The sequence below is a fragment of the Apus apus genome, chromosome 3, assembly GCF_020740795.1.
Source record: "Apus apus isolate bApuApu2 chromosome 3, bApuApu2.pri.cur, whole genome shotgun sequence".
In the NCBI taxonomy this organism is placed as follows: domain Eukaryota; kingdom Metazoa; phylum Chordata; class Aves; order Apodiformes; family Apodidae; genus Apus; species Apus apus.
In genome coordinates this window covers 55771394-55787969 of record NC_067284.1, presented here as the reverse complement: position 1 = coordinate 55787969, position 16576 = coordinate 55771394, and the positions used below count along the sequence as shown (strand labels likewise).

At 45.4% G+C, this 16576-nt stretch overlaps 2 protein-coding genes across 4 annotated transcripts; both read right to left on the bottom strand.

The window, feature by feature from the left end:
* Window positions 1-2833: 2833 nt before the first annotated feature.
* On the bottom strand, window positions 2834-10520 carry LOC127383071 (serine/arginine-rich splicing factor 7-like). Of its 2 annotated transcripts, XM_051615408.1 has the most exons (9): window positions 10423-10520; window positions 9824-10004; window positions 9498-9677; window positions 8469-8543; window positions 8246-8347; window positions 7705-7758; window positions 5237-5281; window positions 4507-4542; window positions 2834-3637 (listed from the first exon to the last, which is right to left on the bottom strand). In XM_051615408.1, exons 1-9 carry the CDS (start codon window positions 10442-10444, stop codon window positions 3613-3615), a joined length of 720 nt encoding a protein of 239 aa, XP_051471368.1. In that variant the 5' UTR covers window positions 10445-10520; the 3' UTR covers window positions 2834-3612. The 2 variants fall into 2 exon arrangements, with proteins under 2 accessions (XP_051471368.1, XP_051471369.1); XM_051615409.1 differs by lacking the exon at window positions 5237-5281.
* Window positions 10521-11891: 1371 nt separating this feature from the next.
* GEMIN6 (gem nuclear organelle associated protein 6) lies at window positions 11892-16310 on the bottom strand. Of its 2 annotated transcripts, none has more exons than XM_051615404.1 (3): window positions 16198-16310; window positions 15400-15545; window positions 11892-12480 (listed from the first exon to the last, which is right to left on the bottom strand). In XM_051615404.1, the coding sequence occupies exons 2-3, from the start codon at window positions 15525-15527 to the stop codon at window positions 12105-12107; spliced, it is 504 nt and encodes a 167-aa protein (XP_051471364.1). In that variant the 5' UTR covers window positions 15528-15545; window positions 16198-16310; the 3' UTR covers window positions 11892-12104. The 2 variants fall into 2 exon arrangements, with proteins under 2 accessions (XP_051471364.1, XP_051471365.1); XM_051615405.1 differs by lacking the exon at window positions 16198-16310 and adding an exon at window positions 15866-15992.
* Between the last annotated feature and the right edge of the window lie 266 nt (window positions 16311-16576).

Below are 16576 nucleotides of genomic sequence, written 5' to 3'. Positions count from 1 at the left end.
GTGGTAATCCTCCTGTGGCCTTGCACATCTGAAAAGTCCTACTTCTGGAAACTTTCAGCAAAACACTCGCTCTGGGGAATGGACTACTACAAAAGTGTGCGGCAAAATGCCACAGTAATAATGAATTATTACTTCTCTTTCACATTGCTTGATTGCAATGCTGAGCATTGCTACAGCTGAGCTGCTCGATGTACTAACAATTGCAAGTAATAGCAAGTGCCTTAAGTGAAATCACTTTGCTGCAATCTGCAGTAGTAAAACCAGAGTAAACACCTTCTCTTCCACCAGCCCTGCCTAGAAATAGCCTTCAGGCTGAGGAACAACGGGCAGGAGGCGACTAGTTCAATTTTTAAAAGAACATACTTGAATGTAGCAGCAGTTTCACAGCAAGACACCCTTGTGTGGGAAAGACATGAGTACCAAGACCAACACACTAGTGCAGTAGAATGGTCTCTGCAGGAACAATGAACTGCACAAGACTGGATGATTCCTGTGGCTTAACTGTGGTCAACAGTAGTACCAGACCCCCATAACTGTGTACCTGGACACTTGCAGGTTTTTTTCTGAGGTTCAGTGAAGAGCTGTCAAGCCCAAGGAACACTAGGGTGAGGTATTAAAGCACTGCAGAGGCACACGGAGTGTGTTGTCAGCCATGACTTCTGTGTGAAGCAGAACTGTTAGATATGGCATTGCTTCTGTGCATGCCTGGCAGCCATGCCAGTAAAGGTAAGCAAATACTGCTTCTAGTCAGGTTGATTGCAGAGTGAAACAGGAAGTGATTCCATTTTTCAACTCAGACTTCCACACACTTCCAAAGTGGTATGTTAACCATCAGGGAGAGCTGTTTGAGATGGAAACTAGGGCTTAAGCAGGGTCTGGTATGACTCTTCCCCCAAGTACATGCTAAATTCCACCTGAGCTATCCTGAAGTGAGGAAGTGAGTCGATGTAGCAGGTGATTATGAGCAGCATCCACCCTGCTGGAGGGAGGACTTGTGAAACATCCTGGTGCCTTGCCTTGGTGATAGGATGGGCAAGTCTGGGAAGGAAACAAAGCACAAACCAATAGATACAATCAAAATATGACAATGGATACTGCAGTGTGAGCACATCCCTCATGTCTTGCCACCTGGGCTGCAGCATCATTTGTTGATTTAGGAGGGTTTCTATACACTAGTGCCAGAACAGGCTGACTTCCCAGGAATTGCACATGTGCTAACCAGACACAGTGGTTTTATTGCTTGCTCCCTTCAGCAGATATGCTCAGCCAGTGCCAGTCCATGCAACAACTCCATCTCCCCACTTCTATTAACCTTTAAGAGTAAAGAGTAACCTTCACCTGCCAAGTGAACAGCAGAGGCAGAGCTGGAGTCTAGCTGCTGCACTCCCCAGTATCACAAGGCAAGCCCTCCACAGTGACAAGTGCCTTTGAGACAGCAGTCTCTAACACAAGGATGAAACCCACATTAAATACAAGTGACAAATACAAAATGCAGTGGCAGTGCTACCATGAATGAATAAAAGCCTCCCTGTGAGGTATGAAGAGCCACCTTCACTTCCAGCAGCAGCTGAAGACTGATTCCTTCTCCAGCCTCCTTTGTAAGAGCCACCTCCCTTCTAATGCTGACCAAAACCTGCCCCCTGGCAACCCTCCTCCTCTACCCCTCAGTAAATACACAGATGCAGTCCCAGCTTACCCCCTTTCTTGTAACACTGAGTGGAAAGACTGAAAAAGAAAAGTATCACTAGAAGAGTTTTAGTCTACAGGTTTATTGTGGAGTCAGCTTGCTTCTGCAGTACAGAGGAAAACAAAACAAAACAAAAAAAGGAAAAGCTACCCCTCTCTAAAAGCACTGTTGCATGGGGTAATTGTACCATTGATGCTGTAAACTGCAATGAGGCAGAGGGAAGGCAACCCCCAGCAATGTTAAGCAATGGCTTTTGAGTCACCCTAGTTTAATGCTGTTGCTTCCAGATCCCTCTCTTCTGCAGCCTATAATGGACTATGGTTATGATAAAATACTCATTGCAGCACTGTCAGCAAGGAAAACCACTTACCCACTAAGCACCAATACACTAAAGTACAAACATGGGGAAGCAAGAGGAAAGTCAGAACAAGACAAACACATTCTGTAGTACACAAGAAGTCTCTGTGAACTCATGAATAAGGACTCACTGCCATTCTTTTAATACCTGAACATCTTATAAAACAACAGTGACTGAAGTAATTCTGGAAACCTAGGGTTGGGTACCCAGCACAACTGCAGTGATTTACTCAAGCAGCAGAGTATCAACCCACTGCTAACTAGAAGCTCCAAGAGAATTTTGTTCCTCACAGCCTGTAATATAGGCCAGAACATACTACAAGGAAGACTTAAATCAAAATCATATGGCTGGCTGATTTCCTTACTAGTCTGGCAATAGCCGTATCAGCTGCAAAGACAACCCAAACTACCAAATACATTACACTAGTTTATCATACTTGTATTAAATCCTTCAGTAATGTATATGTGGCAAGATGGGGACAATCTATGTACAGGCAGCTACAGTCCCGTTTCTCAAAGCAACAACTGATCAGGACAGCAGCAGGTCCCTTAGTTACACTTTGCTGCCAAAGGAGAGGATGTGGCCAGGCAGTTCAGGTCAGACAAGTGTCACATGAGCTCTTGATTCCCCAAACGTACTGCTACTTAAGCATGACCTGCAGGTTCTGCTTGTGACCTTCAATGAAAATCTTTAATTTCCTAAAAAGACTATCAAATGTATTATCTTCTGCACCAGAACTGCCAATTCATTGTTAGTATCACAAAATCTGGACAACCAGGACATAAAAATACCATTTCTAAATATATTTACTTCAACAGTTTACATTCCAGAAGTATTCCAAATATCTTCAGGTGAGAAGGTCCTTTAATCTACAGGACAGACAGACCAGCATTCACACATTCTTTGTTTACTTAATCTGTTAATGCCCTTTGTAGACATTTCTGTAAGTCAAATCATCCCATGCACAAGCACCTCCAGACCGGTTATCAGCTTCACTGAGCTTTGAGCAGGTGCAAATAAAAACATAAGGTACAGGTCACCGTAATATTCAAGTCTGAATAATAAGAATGACAGCTGGTACTGGTAACCCTTCACACTAAGCAGTGCTGTATAGGAAAAAACTCCCACAACAGGCACACAACTGCAGGACAGCCACCGACGGGCTGCTGCACTAGCCTCAATTCACAAAGGCCTGTAAAGGCCTGCCTCCTGCTTTTCACCATAACGACACCTGACCTGCTCCATGCTACCCAAACATTAACAGAAACCACTGGGTTACCACAAAATATTTCTTAGTTAGAAATGCACAGTTTATTTCAATGCACCAATAAAAAAAGCCCAGTATTTCCAGATGACATAACATTAACACAACAAGAGTTTTGCAGTCTACTAAGACTTTTAAAAGATCCAGATTAATGCCAATTGTTAGTCAATAGAAACAGCCTTCTAGGACTAAGCCCTTACATTTATAAAGACACCACAAAATCCCTTATAATAATGTAAACAAAATAAATTTTCTTCTTAAACATTTTAAATTTCAATCCATTCTTTCAGGACTTGCACTGCTTCAAGGGCTTCCTGATGGTGAATGACTGAAAGGGAAAGAAACAGATTAACAGCAACTCCTACAGCAAAACCAACAGAAACTTTCTGTGCTACCCCAGATCTTCTCTGCCCAGGAGCCCTCCCCTCCACCTCATAACACCCCTCCCCACGCTGTTTTCATATACAGTTAACGAATGAGAAAAGTGTTGTATTTTACACCTTTATAAGTAACAACTGCTTTAGCTTGAAAAGACTAGCAAAATAAGAAACATCAGCTGATACAGGTAGGCAAGATATTGGGCCTGCTCAGAAAGCACCTTGGAGCCCATGCTGCACCTGTGCAGAGGAATTCTTACTCTGCCACAACTTACAGAGTTCCAGTTTGTGGCTAGCCATGAGGCACTATCTCAGATTATGTAAATCCCAGCACACACTTCTCTGGTTACATAGAAAAACTTGCTTCTTATTTCACAGTCCACAGCAAAACTTGGCAGCTGTGCAACTGAACGAGAGCCAGCTGTGAGAAGCCACCAGCAAGAATTTAATACTACTACATACTCACAGCTTGCTAGCACACATTGCATTACTCACTTCTTCCACAGATCCTAAATTCCTCAGGAATTCTGAAAGAGTTTATTATAATTTGTCCACATTTTCTATTGTCCTTTAAAATTTCATTAAAGTAGGTACCTTAGAGTTATTATGACTTTCTGACTACCAGCAGTAGAAAGTGCCAATAAAGCTTCCACCTTTTCTTAGTAGGAAGCACTCATAAGGATTCATAGTTAACAAAGTAAAACATGTAAAAAAAACCTAAGCTTTTATCCTTGCACAAGTTAACTTCTGCAGCAACCCCACTCCAGACACTAGTTGTAAGTAACTGTATGGGAACACTCCAATTTTAAGACACTCCTACCTTCTCTTTGGAGACGGTGATCTGGACTTTGAGCGACTGTTAAAAAAAACAAACCCAAACAAAAATAATCAATGTGGTAAACTTACACCCAGTAACTACTTCTGACCATTCAAAAAGAGTAAGAACAGTTTGATGTTGTTAAATACATTAAAAGACAACACCCTTAATACTGCTGATAGCAATTATACCAAATTACTTTAAGCAAGAAGCTGCAGTTGAGAAGGAAAACTGCTGAAAGTTGGAGCCTTCAGGAAGAGAGCAATACACAGCTTCAAAACAGCTATAAAATGATCACAGTAATCCTACAAAGCAGGATCAGTGAATCAGGTAAAGGAGAGTCAGGAAGACCGAGAACTACAGACTGTTTAGAACAAAGGCAGGGAAATCTATAACCCAAATCCTGTCAAAAATACTTTTTTCCACATTTACAGGTTAAGCAAAAACTTGTATCTATGACCCTTCTGGGAAAATTGCCTACTGTCCCACAGAAATCAGCTATAAAAATACATTAAAATAATGTATAAAAATGTTTTTAAAACAGCTATTAAAAAAATCAAACAAAGAAACACGGGGGAAAAAAAACCACACCAAAAGCCAAAAAAAACCCCAACAAACCCAGAACTCTTCCACATGCAATTGAAATACTGGCCCAAGCAGAGATTTTTGAATTATGACCAAAAAAACAACAAAAAAACAACCACCTGAGTGCTAGTTGCACTTATACGCTCACCTTTTAGCAGGTAAGCCAGATTTAGATCTACCATGGGACCCAGACCTACAACAGGAGAAAAATAAAGCTCAGCAAAACAGCCAGTGGGCATGCACATACAGTGAAAGTTAGCTAAACCAGCAACAGCAAGTTCATACTACATGGCATGACAAACCATAGAGGAAGGCTCTGCTTCTGCAGGCTTTTCTAGTGACATTTTGGGAGAATCCTTTAGCTCTTATTCCAGAGACCCCACTTATCAGAAGACTAGAGTACAAGCACAAGAAGTACTCCAGCAAAGCTTCAGCCACCACTTTCATAAAACAGAAGAGCTTGTAGGAGGCTCCCAGACTTTTCCTCTCCATTTGCAAGTATCCCTTCCATAAAGGGAAGAACAGTTTCAAGTGTCATCTTAGAAAACCTTGTAACACATTAAGAGCCTGGAATCAGCCACAGGGAAGGTGACAGTTCTGAAGAGTTCATGCATTCTTCAGATCAAGTTTCCAGTGGCACTTTTATTCAAGTATAACATAGGTTTTTCATCAGTTATCCCAACAGAAACAGCATTCCAGTTTTCTCTTTGGTATCTGTCTACTAGTGTGTAAACTACTCCCAGTTCATCTTATGAATTATAATCTACTCTAACAGTGAGACTTCCCTCCCATATTTATTATGTTACTTCACCAACTCAAGTATATGCTGTTACTTAGAAAATATTTGTCCTCCTAGAGCATCAGAAATCAGGCATGCGGTACTACTGAACATCAGAAAGTCCAGTGTTCAAGATGGTCAGTTGCTTAATAGGCCTGGCCAAAAAAATATGGAACTTCTATTTTTCAGAACTGTTTTAAAAGACAATCAAGATTCACCTGGCCTGTTAACTTAGGAAAATACTACCTGGACACTGTTGGCATAAGTTAACCAAAGAATTACATGCCACTGCTTTGAAATTTTAACTACGCTGAGCCACATCTGCCACAGTTTTTAACACAATAACCAGTAACTTTGTTACTGTACCACAGTTACAACAGAATGGAGTTGATCCGAACTACCTAGACCTTGCATTTTGTAGCATGAGCATGACCGCCTTTGGTAAGGAATCCAGTAAGGCAGCGCACAAGAGCATCACCTTACTACAAGAACTGCTGGCAAATCCATCTTCTGAGAGGCACAGCAACAAGGCAGGACTGCAGATCAAAAGCCCCAGAAGCAGCACCAGTAACACACTAACTAGTGTTTTGCTATAATAGCAGAAGACCAGCACTGGCAAATACAGAATAGTTTTCCCAACGCTTCCTCAACTCCAGTCTTGAACCGCCACTTTTCACACTGCAACTGCAGACCTATGCAAAGTCAGCATTCCTCAGAAATTTCATTAGAGCACTCAAGTCTTTCATGCAGGAACATTACTGTCCCAGAACTAGAAGTCACCAAGCAACATCAGCAGCATCTAGACTCTTCCACAGTTACATCATGTAATTTGAGTCCAACTAGTTATCTCCTCCATTACTGGTCTGTATGAATAGTAAGTCAGTACAGCCCTAGTAATCATCATCCCCTTAAAGGCTCAATGTGCAATGTCCTAAAATAGCAGACAGACCCCTAACACACATTTACCTTTCCCTATTCTAATGCAAATTCCAACTTAGCAGCTCTTCTCCATCATATTTTTATCCTACTCTTTCACCCTTTTTCCAACTAAGACATAGAATAAAGGATAGAGGAAAATAATGCAGCAGCATTTATTCTATATCCATTCTCCTAAATTTCCGTTTCAGCATGGAAAACATCCAGACCCACAAAACCAGGGCTCCATGTCAGAAAAGTCCTTCAAAACACTACCTGTGCCAAAAGGACTCACAGTCCTGTTCATTCAGCTCTCCATACCTCTGAAGTCAAGCGTCCTACACCACATAATGCAATTCTTAGCACTACAGAAATTTAATTTGATCTCAGAACTGGAACTGACAAAGCTGAAAAGCTGAAAGCAGGATTTCAGTCAACAGCAGCGCAACCTTCTCATCACTTTTCACACACCCCCAGCATCTGAGATTTGTGGATAAACATGCCAAGAAAAAATTAAGAATAATTAAGAAGCAATTAAGAAGGTCAAGTATTATCTACATGCATAGAGCATTAATAAGTTTTCAGAACTGCTCTCCACAGACCTTAAAAATCATGTATATGCTTTTTTTTTGTTACATATATGTAGACTACATATAGTGGCCACAGGCAAAAGCAAACAAATGTGTGTTACAAGAAATCAACCACAACTTCAGACTGCGACAAGCATAACTTTCTTACAAGTTACAGATACATATGATATACAGAGATTTATATATATAAAACATATATATTTAAATTATAACCTTCAGTACTAATACTGCTATCCTGCACAACCTTCCAGCCAAACTGCCCTGAAGAAGAAAACAAAACACCAAAAAAATCTCCAAAACTATTATTGGTTTGAATTGAAGAAAGTATCTTACCTGCTTCGAGGCCATACAACAGATCGGGATCTTGAGCGTGATCTGGACCTAGATCTAGGAAAAAGCAGAGAAAGTTAAACTACTACTACATAGTAGATTTATACAGCTGAGACAGTACTCTTTGACTTTTATGATACAGAGCTCTGAGAATTTTATTGGAACTATTGGTTTTGAAGAAGTAACTAGTATTAATCAAAAGTTGTAATACATTTGACCAGTACTACCACCCTCTTTAAGAAATCCCACCATCCTAATTGAATAAGCATAATTATTCCCTGTATTCTTAAAGCAGAAATAGGAAACCTTAACCACAGATCAAGTACAGTATTCAGTACTTTTACAGTACACAGTACTTTGTTACTGTATAAAAACAGCAGTTGCAAAATCGCATAGTAATTTTTAACATCTAAGAAAGCCTTAAAATTAGCTCTCAGGAATGTAACACCATGAAGGTACCTACAAACACACTGACTGCAAACGTTAATTGTAAGAATCAACAGTAAGTCTACAACATTGTCTGTGTTTACTAAAAAACACGTACCTTGATCTCCTTAAGGAACCAGACCGAGATCTGCGGGGTGAAAATGATCTATACCTGCGAGGAGAGATTGACCTGGACCTGCGGTAGGAAGCTGACCTTGATCTATGAAGCAAACAGAAAAAAAAAAGCAAAATAACTGCAAGGCACTCTTTGTAAGGATCACAGAAAGTGGTGGAAAAGAGGGAGGAGAAAGAAAAAAAAAAAATTCAAGAGAAACCCCTACCTCCTACCACGACTCCGACTGCGTGACCGAGAATACCTTCTTCCTCGGGACCTTGAACGAGATCTAGACCGGGACCTGGGTTTAGGTTACAGAAAACAGTTATCAGGAAACAGCTGCAGCAGTCAGTGCATGTGAGGCCCTGCTGAAGTCAAAACTGATTTCAGACAACTAAAAAGGAAAACAAAAAAGAAGAAAAAAACAAAACCAAACAAAAACCGTAAGAAAACCCCAAAAAAACCAACACAAACACACCACTAGCATCTGTCAGTTGGAAAAAAATCTCTGGGCCTACTTGTCTTGAGCATTTTACTACCTAGAAAAATGTTAAAAAGCTGAATTACATTTCAGAATTACATTAGAATAGAAAACACTGTAATGCGTATTTAAAATAAACCTTGCAAGTTTGCAGGTCGACCCTCTTTGGCCCAAGGTCTAGCAGATCTAGACGATCTAGAAGTATCTATAGCCGATCGCTGCATCTAGGTGTTCTCTTCAATCTAACGACGATCAAACTGACAGCCCAATGAGCCAGGGTGAGGCTTGATTGACGCAAGAAGATTTTTCTAGGTGGGAATGTGGTCAATCTGGTGTTCCTCTTTCTAAACCGGAGGGGGGGCCCCAATTGAAAGCCAAATTTACTGTTACGGCGATCACCGTCTCAAATTTTCTGCCCTTAAGAATAAGGTGAAGCTACGTGTAGATGGCTCGAGGGGATCTGGCCTCTTATGCTGATCACCTCAAGGTCTAGGAGGATCTTAAGTGTCGGATTTGCAAGGCGCCTCAGCATGAAATCTTAAGGCTCGTGACATTCTGAATCAAGGCGACTGACTCAAACGAAGAAACCTGAAAGGTTTTGACCAGGTTGATTATTAAGATATTAACATTATATATGTATTAGCAAAAAAAAAAAAATTGTGATATACACCTGTTGACTTACAACATTAGAGTTAAAACTGGCGTAGCATTCTGTTCTTTGCTACACAAAAGTGAACTGGCAAAGCAACCCAGCTGCTCTGGCCCCACACCTACCTGCTCCTCCTACTTCGGCGACTGTAGCGGTGACAGTCATAAGCATAGTGGCCTTTCTCGCCACACTCATAGCATCTGTCGTTGGGGTCGAAGGGGCGCCGTGCAGGAGGCCTGTCGTAGCGGGAGCGACGGGGCATCCCTGTCGACACTTCCACTCTAACCCTGGAGCCACATATTATCCTGCAAGAAACAGTATGCATTAATCGGAGGAACAGTTCTCCTTCCCGTGCTCTCTACACACAGAACAAACAGCAATGACTGGTGAGGGCTGAGGAGGCCAAACACCGCAGCCCGAGCAATCAAGAAGGGTATAGACATGCACGTACTTCCCATCGAGACCGAGCACAGCGTCTTCAGCATCCCTCGGGTCTTCAAACTCGACGAAGGCAAACCCCGGCGGGTTCCTCGCGATCCACACGGTTCTCAGGGGCCCGTAGTAGCTGAAGGCTCTCTCCAGCTCGCCTTTGCCCGCGCCCGTGCCCAGGTTTCCCACATACACCTTGGTCTCTGCCAGGAGGGGCAGGGGGTCAGCCAGGGCCGCCACCCAGCCCCGCCGCCGCGCGCGCGCGCCGGACACGCCGTCGCGCGCCCTGCACAACCGCCGCCGCCCCTCCCCCCCTCACCCGCCGCCATCTTTGACACCGCCTCCATTTTGGGGCGCTCCCGCCGCTGCGGCCCTTCCCCTCGTCCCGCCGGAGCCCCCTCTTGGCGGGACCCGCAGCCACGGCCCCCCCAGAGCCACACGGCTCCCGCACGACCGCCCCGCGACGGCGGCCGGCCCGCCACATCGCCGTCTTCTCTCACAACCAGCCGCCTGCAAGCAACCGCCACCCTCTCCCCCCACTCAGCGCGGCACCACGGCCACCGCCGCCCCCCCTTCCCCTCGGCAACAACCCTCTGTCCCGCAGCTCCCCCGCCCTCCTACCGTAACGCCCGTAGCGCGACATCTCCCCGCCGCCTGCCGCGCCCCGCGCCCCTCGCGCCGCCGCCGCGCCTGCGCCCACCCGCCGCACGGGGGGCGGGGCCCCGGTCGCTGGGCAACGGCGGAGGGGCCAGCCAGCTCCCCGCGCGCCGCCAGCTCTCGCGAGAGCGGCGGCGCGGGGCGGGTGTCATGGCCGCGCCTCCAGGCCTTGCCCGCCCGGCTGTCCCGGGGGCTGCTCCTCACCCCGGGGGCTGCTCCTCGTCCCCGGGGCTCCTGCCGGCCTCGCCTCCGCTGCGGCCGTGGCTGCGCTCCTCTCGTGTGGTCGGTGAAACTCTTGGCGGGCACAGCGGCCGCTCCTGCTGACAGCAGGCCTGGTGGTGGGTGAGGAAAGCAGGGGTGCGAAGAGAGGAGATGTTGCAGTCATCATGTCCCTCGTGTGAGACCGGGAACTATGCTTCTGGCCCTGCTGAGGCTGAAAGGTGAAGGAGCCTACCAGGCTCCTTAAGCTGGGCAAGGAGGTAGGAGGTGTTGCCTTCCTTGGAAGCAGGCACTTGCAAGCTGTTGCTAAATCTCTTTGAGCGTTGCTTGACCTCACCCTAGCTTTCATGGCAAATACATCTCAACTAGCCTTTGGTACAGTGGAGTTCAGGCACTGGTCGATCCCTTCATCCACACAGGCAGCTGAAGCATTCATGTGTTGGCATCTACCAGCCTTCTTAGGAAGAAACACAAGCACATGTGCAGTAGAGTTTTTTTTTTAAGAAAAATCAGCATGAACCTGACAAATCCAAAGTGATTTTCAGTAAACCACAGCAGGCACAAGGAGGACCTTTCATTAAGAAGAGTTAAGACTTTTCAAATGAATTTGAGCACACTAGCATGTTCTGCAGCTATCCTCATAAGACAGAACAAAGCAATACACTTAAAGAGATAAATGAGAGCTCTAAATGCTCCTGATTGGATTAATAATATCAGGAATAATCACGTAATGGTTCTTCCATTGTGTGTTGCCCTAAGATAGAAACAAAGCATTAAGAAACACAAGGTTACTGAATTAAATTACCTTTCTAAAGAACAAAGGTCTTCCAATCACTGCTGCTTTAAAATAATAAATACAGACAAATTTTTTTAAGACCAGGTATTTGCCTGCTAACTCCTTAATAATTTCACCAACTTGGACCTACATTATAATTCATGTTCTAAAATAAGAGAACAGCGGAGGGGGGGGAAGCTTTCTGAATGTTTTTTTTTCATCTAATTTGGAAAGTCCAAGTGCCACAATTCTCTTTCTGTAAAAATAAATTCTGGTAACCACTTCAAATAAACATGCCTACACTACTAGATAATGAATTAAATTAAAGACAGAGGAAAACACAGTTTACAGTATCATCTTTCACAATACTGTTACAAAATACTTAATAAATTGATATATCAGCTTAATACTGACATAATAAACTGATTTTAATACATCGTCATTATCCAATGGCTTTTTATTGAAAATAGTCCTGGAAAATGCTTTGTGCTTTTCGTTTATACAGCTTTTTTTATCCCTTTCTTAACTTACAAAACTCAGTGAAAAGTACCTAAACCCAGCATTTTTGCAAACAGTGAATATTGGTACCCAAGATCCTAAAATAGGGCAGGTAAACCCTTTCCTAAAGATAACTGCTTTTCAACAGCAGATATCACTGTTGTTTTTCAAAATAGCCCTGTATCAAGCCTTGAACCCGAGACAGGATAATCTCATTGGAACTGCTGCACTCTGCCGGGCTGTATGGTGGGTCAATAGTTAACACCCCCGCCACACACAGTGTTCTTCCTGATTCACCCTGCTCTGTCACAGGGATGTGGTTCGTTTCTAGCCAAGTCCTCAAGCTGTTCTTCCTCTCTTCGAGCTCCTCTGGGCTGTACGCTGTGCTTTCTTCAGGCGCAAATATACGAGACAGACGTTGCTTCATTTCATCGTCCCCTTCTTTCAGTATTTCAACCTCCTGCACAGCATGGCCCAATACAACCGATATGGACACTTTTCCATTCTCCAAGTATGTTGCAAGGACAATACTGCCAAGGAAAGAAGGATGTATGAGTCGCTGTACTTAACTGGACTGTGAAACACAGGCCAAGATCTTTGGAGATGAGGGCGCATTGGCATCAGCATAACCCAGGTTTTTATCCTCAGGCTGAGAGAGTTGACATTGTTAAACGTGAAGAGAAGGCTGCAGGGACACCTTACAGAGGCCTTCCAGTACCTGAAGGGGACTACAGGAGAGCTGGGGAGGGACTTTTTATGAGGGCATGTAGCAACAGGACAAGGGATAATGGCTTTAAAGTGAAAGAGGGGGGGGTTTAGGTTACCCATTAGAAAGAAATTTGTCACTATGAGGGTGGTGAGACACTGGCACATGTTGCCCAGAGAAGCTTTGGCTTCCCTGTCTCTGGAAGTGTTCAAGGCCAGGCTGGATGGGGCTCTAAGCAACCTGGTCTAGTGGGAGGTGTTCCTGCCCATGCAGGGGGTTGGGACTAGAGGATCCTTAAGGTCCCTTCCAACCCAAACCATTCTGTGGTTCTATGATACAATTTAGGCAGTATCAAGTACCTAGCATTTTTGTTGAAAAGCATGCTGCTATACCCTTAAAATACTGAAAATGTGGGGCTTTGCAGGTAACTTCTGGCCTTCAATTTAAAACTACTCTAGATACTATCAGGCAGAATGCTGCTTTAAAAAGGCAAAATGTGTATTAAAATCAGGGCAGGGAATCTGAATTTTTTTGTCCAGCATTCACAACCTTGCTAAAGAACCTTAATTCTCCCAACATTCAAAAACAATAATACTTTGAGTGCTGGAGGCAGTGGTGGCAGCTAACAATATCAGACCCTTTTAATGACAAATTATTATTTAATTGTTGATCATTCCTAATTTATTTTTTTTAATGAGTGTTGCTAGTTTCTTAAAACTACAGCTTGAATATCACAATGGGAACACATCACAGTAGTTTAAGGCTCATGTTGTAGCAGTCTGGTCTTTTCCCAAAGGAAATTACATACCAGAAGTCTTAGCATATGTCTTGTTATATTTCTAGGATCTCTTCCCCATATATCAATGAAGAGGATCAGAAACCATTTTCTTCCTCTTGTGGGAAAAGAGATTGCAGAATTTGATGCCAGCACTTTGCTAATCTACTGCTGCCACCATTAGTGGATGTAATGATTTGGGAAATATGCAATGAACTGTACCATGATTTGAGCTTGAGCCATCCCCACAATCACTCACAGCTGTGGGCACCTTTCCCACCAAAATGAAAAGCAACTCCAAGAGAAAATTAAGAGTTTCAGAGCTGCTCCAGTGTTGAAGCAACAACCAATTCTTCTGAAACACATCAGAAGCTGGATGTTATAGTTTCTAGCCTCCATTGTGTGCTCATGTGGTACAAGGTCACAACCAAAAAGGCATGAAAAAGCTCTAGCAGCAAGGAGCCAAATTTCTGCCTATTCTGTGTCATGTTTTGCCTTTCAAACCCTGTTTTCAAGTCACTTGAGACGCTAGAGAACTGTGGTACCACTTTCTGTCCAACAGCTTGTTCTCAGCACTGCCTCAAAGCATGTTGAGAAAAAGAGGATCATTAAGAGTAGTCAGCATTGATTCATCAAGCAGAAGTCATGCTTGACCAGTCTGATAGCCTTCTATGATGGCATAACTGGATGGCTAGATGAGGGGAGGGCAGTGGATGTGGTCTACCTTGATTTCAGCAAGACTTTTACCACCATCTCCCATGGCATCCTCACAGCCAAACTCAAGAAATGTGGATTGGATGACAAGGCAGTGAGGTGGACTGGGACGTGTTTGAAGGACAGAGCTCAGAGAGTTGTGGTAAGTGGGCCAGAGTCTAGTTGGAGACCCGTGTCTAGTAGAGTCTCCCAGGGGTCGGTACTGGGTCCAGCCCTGTTTAGTATATTCATTAATGACCTGGATGAAGGGATAGAATGTACCATTAGCAAGTTCACTGATGATACAAAACTGGAAGGGGGGTTGCACACCAGAGGGCTGTGCTCCCATCCTGTGTGACCTGGACAGGCTGGAGAGCTGGGCAGGGGGAAACATAACGAAATTCAACAAGGTCAAGTGTAAAGTACTGCATCTCGGGAGGAACAACCCCATGTGCCAGTACAAGTTGCGGGCTGAGCTGCTGGAGAGCAGCTCTGGGGAAAAGGACCTCAGGGTCCTGGTGGAAACCCAGCTGACCATGAGCCAACAATGTGCCCTTGTGGCCGAGAAGGCCAATGGCATCCTGGGGTGTATTAAGAAGAGGTGTAGCCAGGAGGTCAAGGGAGGTTATCTTCCCCCTCTACTCTGCCATGGTGTGGCCTCACCTGGAACAGTGCATCCAATTCTGGGCTCCCCAGCTCATAAAGGATAAGGAACTACTGGAAAGAGTCCAGTGAATGACCACAAAGATGACTGGGGGAATGGAGCATCTGCCCTATGAGCGAAGGCTAAGAGAGCTCGGGCTGTTCAGCCTGGAGGAGACTGAGGGGGGATCTCATAAACACTTGTAAATATGTAAAGGGAGGGTGTCAGGAGAATGGGTCAAGGATTTCAACATCTAAAGCACTAAAAAAATTCCTCCAGTCCCACTCTCTTTGTAAAGCAGGGCTTGGTATATTATTAAAATTAGTCCTAAACACATTGGTATCAATTAAAAGTACTGAGGTCAGGTCCACTATAAAGTGAGCATGAATCCTGATACTACCCATTCTCCAAACTTAACGGCCCTTTGGATGGGTTTAAAGTGGATTTAGGTGACCTGGCCTCATCAGCTACAATATTGCTTTCTCTTAGGCCTTGTGAATTAAAAAAAAACAGGACACATAGTCCCAACCTGCAGATTTTGCTCCAAGTAAGTTCGCTTCAGTCTTGGGAACTTTTCTCTTTCTAAAAAACTTGCTAAGAAGCTTTACAGAAACAAAAGCTTTGGTACTTACCTGGCAGAAACTGGATCAACTGTTAGGACCCATCCTTCATATTCCTGTTTCTCAACAGCAGCAACTTTCACCATTTTGTTCACATACGCTTCCCAGTCTAGAGGGCTCTTCCTCTGCCAGTCATTCATGTTTCCTACATCTAGAACCTAAAAAACAGCCAGAGCAATTAGCAGAAGCAATGAATCCTCTTGCTTTGCCCTTCTTGTCAGCACTGAGTTTGCCTCCAGGTTAAGACGTTCCATTCGTTTTCAAGCAGTTTGTTTCGTTTCTAAAGGAAAACACTGACACAAACGGTCTGCAGAGTGCTGCAGCTTTGTGCTGTCCCACCCTGCTCGCTTGTTTTCAAGGGCACATGGTGAAGCCTTACAGGTCGCTGTTCTGCCAACGTTCACGCTTCCCCGTTGCATCAAACATTCCATGTTACAAAACATTCGGCGCCCGCGTCCCTGGGGCAGCAGGAGCTTACCGCCTTTGCCCTCCGCACACCGCCTTGGATCCAAGCCTGATCCCTCCGGATCCCGGCTCTACCCTCACCCCGCACAGCAGGCCGAGCAGCAAGTGCCAGTTCCGCTTTGTTCCCCCCGCACCACCCGCTCTAGCGGTGACGACGGCAAAGCCACCGCGGTTTCAGGCCCCCCGTCCCGGCGCTGCCCGCCGCCCAACGCCGCCCCGCGCCCGGCGGGGCGGGCAGCGGCCGGGAGCCAGCCGGGAGAGCCGCCCGAGGCCCCGCGCCGCGCCCCGGGGGCTGGAGGAGGGAGCGCCCCGCGTCCCCCGGCCCTGCCCCGAAGCCGCGCTCACGTGGCCGGCCGCCGGGCTGCACAGCCTGCCGGGGGCGGCGGGGGCGGCCCCTCTGCTCTGCTCCGCTCCGCTCCCCGCCAGCAGCGCCGCGTCCTGCCGCGCCGAACGGCACCCCCCCCCCCCCGCCCCGGGAGTTCGGGCTTTTTCGGCACGAAACGCGATGTTCCTAAGCCAGGGAAACCCTGACGTCAGGAGTATTTTGTGCATATGGCTGCGCGTATAAATTCTACATAGGTTTACGCGGGAGGCCAGGTTGCAGAACAAGGCGGCGAGGCGTGTAGCGCGGCCATCCAGCCGCTGCTCTGCCCGTCTCCAGGCGTGCGGGCGGGTTTGCCGGCGCCCCGGATAGCGCTGCGAGGTTGCTGACTCCGGTACGCAC

Coding starts and splice junctions, on each gene's coding strand:
- GEMIN6 (XM_051615404.1), bottom strand. CDS start 15,527: ATGAATGACTGGCAGAGGAAGAGCCCTCTAGACTGGGAAGCGTATGTG. Junction 12,481..15,399: donor GTTGATCCAGTTTCTGCCAG/GTAAGTACCAAA, acceptor TTTCCTTGGCAG/TATTGTCCTTGCAACATACT.
- LOC127383071 (XM_051615408.1), bottom strand. CDS start 10,444: ATGTCGCGCTACGGGCGTTACG. Junction 9,678..9,823: donor GTGCTCGGTCTCGATGGGAA/GTACGTGCATGT, acceptor TGTTTCTTGCAG/GATAATATGTGGCTCCAGGG. Junction 3,638..4,506: donor TCACCGTCTCCAAAGAGAAG/GTAGGAGTGTCT, acceptor TTTCCCTTTCAG/TCATTCACCATCAGGAAGCC.